We start from the raw sequence: 1391 nt of genomic DNA, 5'->3' as shown, positions 1-1391 counted from the left end.
GGCCTCCAGAGGGGCGGCCTGCCCCTGCAGGGAGCCTTGGGCTGCCCCTACAGAGTCTGTTTCCGGCTGGGGTGCGGACTGAGGTCTACCGGTGCTCAGAGGAGCTGCCTGCTGGCCACCGGATCCTCGGAGATGCTGGGGCCTTTCCTGCAGGGTGACGTCTTTTCCGGCCCGCCTCTCTCGGTCACGAAGGCTTCTCAGTATAGGGATTTTCTCCATCATTTCATGGCTGATCTGAAAAGGCAAAGCAGCCCCGCTGTCCTCAGAGTGCCCCAGCAGGGCACTGCCACCCCGGGCACTGGGGCCCTGAGCCCGCTGTCTGCACAGTGCACTGACTGGAACCCGTGGTCCCACTAGGCCCTGAAAAGTTGGCGCCCCGGGTTCCACAGAGACACAGGGACCTGCAGCCCTGAGCCCCAGCCCTGACTCGGTGGCGCGCCCTGGAGTGCGACCCACACGTCGTCATGCAGACTGCGGACAGGGCGCGTCTCCACTCCGAGGCCTGGAATGCGGAAGGCTGAAGCTGGGCTCCTCAGCCTGGAGGAGGTGCCTGAGGTCACCAGTATTGCAGCTCCTCGACTACTCCCCAGGGCGGGGATCTGCCTCCCACACTGCTCTTGGTGGGGATCAGGTCTTGAAGAGGGCCATGGGCTCTCCTTACAGAGGCGCGACCCGCACTGGCCAGCCCGCCACTGCAGCCAAACGTGTCTGAACGAACGCCGTCGCCACGTCTCCACACAGGGCCTCCACGGAGGGCACCTTCGGCTGCTTCTCCACTCACCGCGGCCACAACAGGTGCCTCCTGGGATGCCACGGCACAGGACAGGGGCTCGGCCCCAGCATCCAAGGGTAGCGTGGCCTGCCAGGACCGGTCTCATCCGGTTGGTCTAAGAAAGATTCAGATAGAGCACGTGCAGTGGGACTCACAGGGCTCTGGGCCTCCAGCCCGCCAGGACCCAGAGCACGTGCCTGGGGTGTTTTCAAGCCACCTGGGCCTGCTCTGTGGCTCCCAGCTCCTCCTCCAGCATGCTAGACCATGCCAGAGGCCGGGCCGGAAGGTACCTTTAATACACGTTGCGTGAAAGACACAGGGGGGGCCTCCGCACAGCTACGTCGCCCCGAGCCACGCACCCAGGCCGTACTCGGCAAGAGACAGGCGACGGCGTTTAGCTCCACATTACCAACGGCACGCCGGCGCGCGGGGGACTGTGCAGAACAGGCGCACACGAACGCCACCCTTCCCCGTGCAGCTGCTCCACTCCTTCCAAGAGCAACGCGTCTCGGGAAGGACAGACGCAGGCTGGCATAGTCCTCGGCCAGTTCAGGAACGGCCCTCCCCAACTACGTGGTGGCCCTGGCACTTTCCCCGAGGCTCCCCGTCCCCGTCTCAA

At 65.1% G+C, this 1391-nt stretch overlaps 1 protein-coding gene across 2 annotated transcripts in view; it reads right to left on the bottom strand.

The window, feature by feature from the left end:
* Positions 1-1391, bottom strand: part of MTHFSD (methenyltetrahydrofolate synthetase domain containing) — a 16279-nt gene that overhangs the window by 1847 nt on the left and 13041 nt on the right. For both annotated transcript variants that reach the window (XM_027773477.1, XM_027773476.1), the window contains exon 8: positions 19-234. In XM_027773477.1, the coding sequence (XP_027629278.1) occupies positions 19-234 (216 nt within the window). The remainder of the gene's footprint in view (positions 1-18; positions 235-1391) is intronic.

This window comes from Tupaia chinensis, unplaced genomic scaffold (assembly GCF_000334495.1).
Source record: "Tupaia chinensis unplaced genomic scaffold, TupChi_1.0 Scaffold000355_1, whole genome shotgun sequence".
Classification (NCBI taxonomy): Eukaryota; Metazoa; Chordata; class Mammalia; order Scandentia; family Tupaiidae; genus Tupaia; species Tupaia belangeri.
This window is presented reverse-complemented; position numbering and strand designations above follow the sequence as displayed.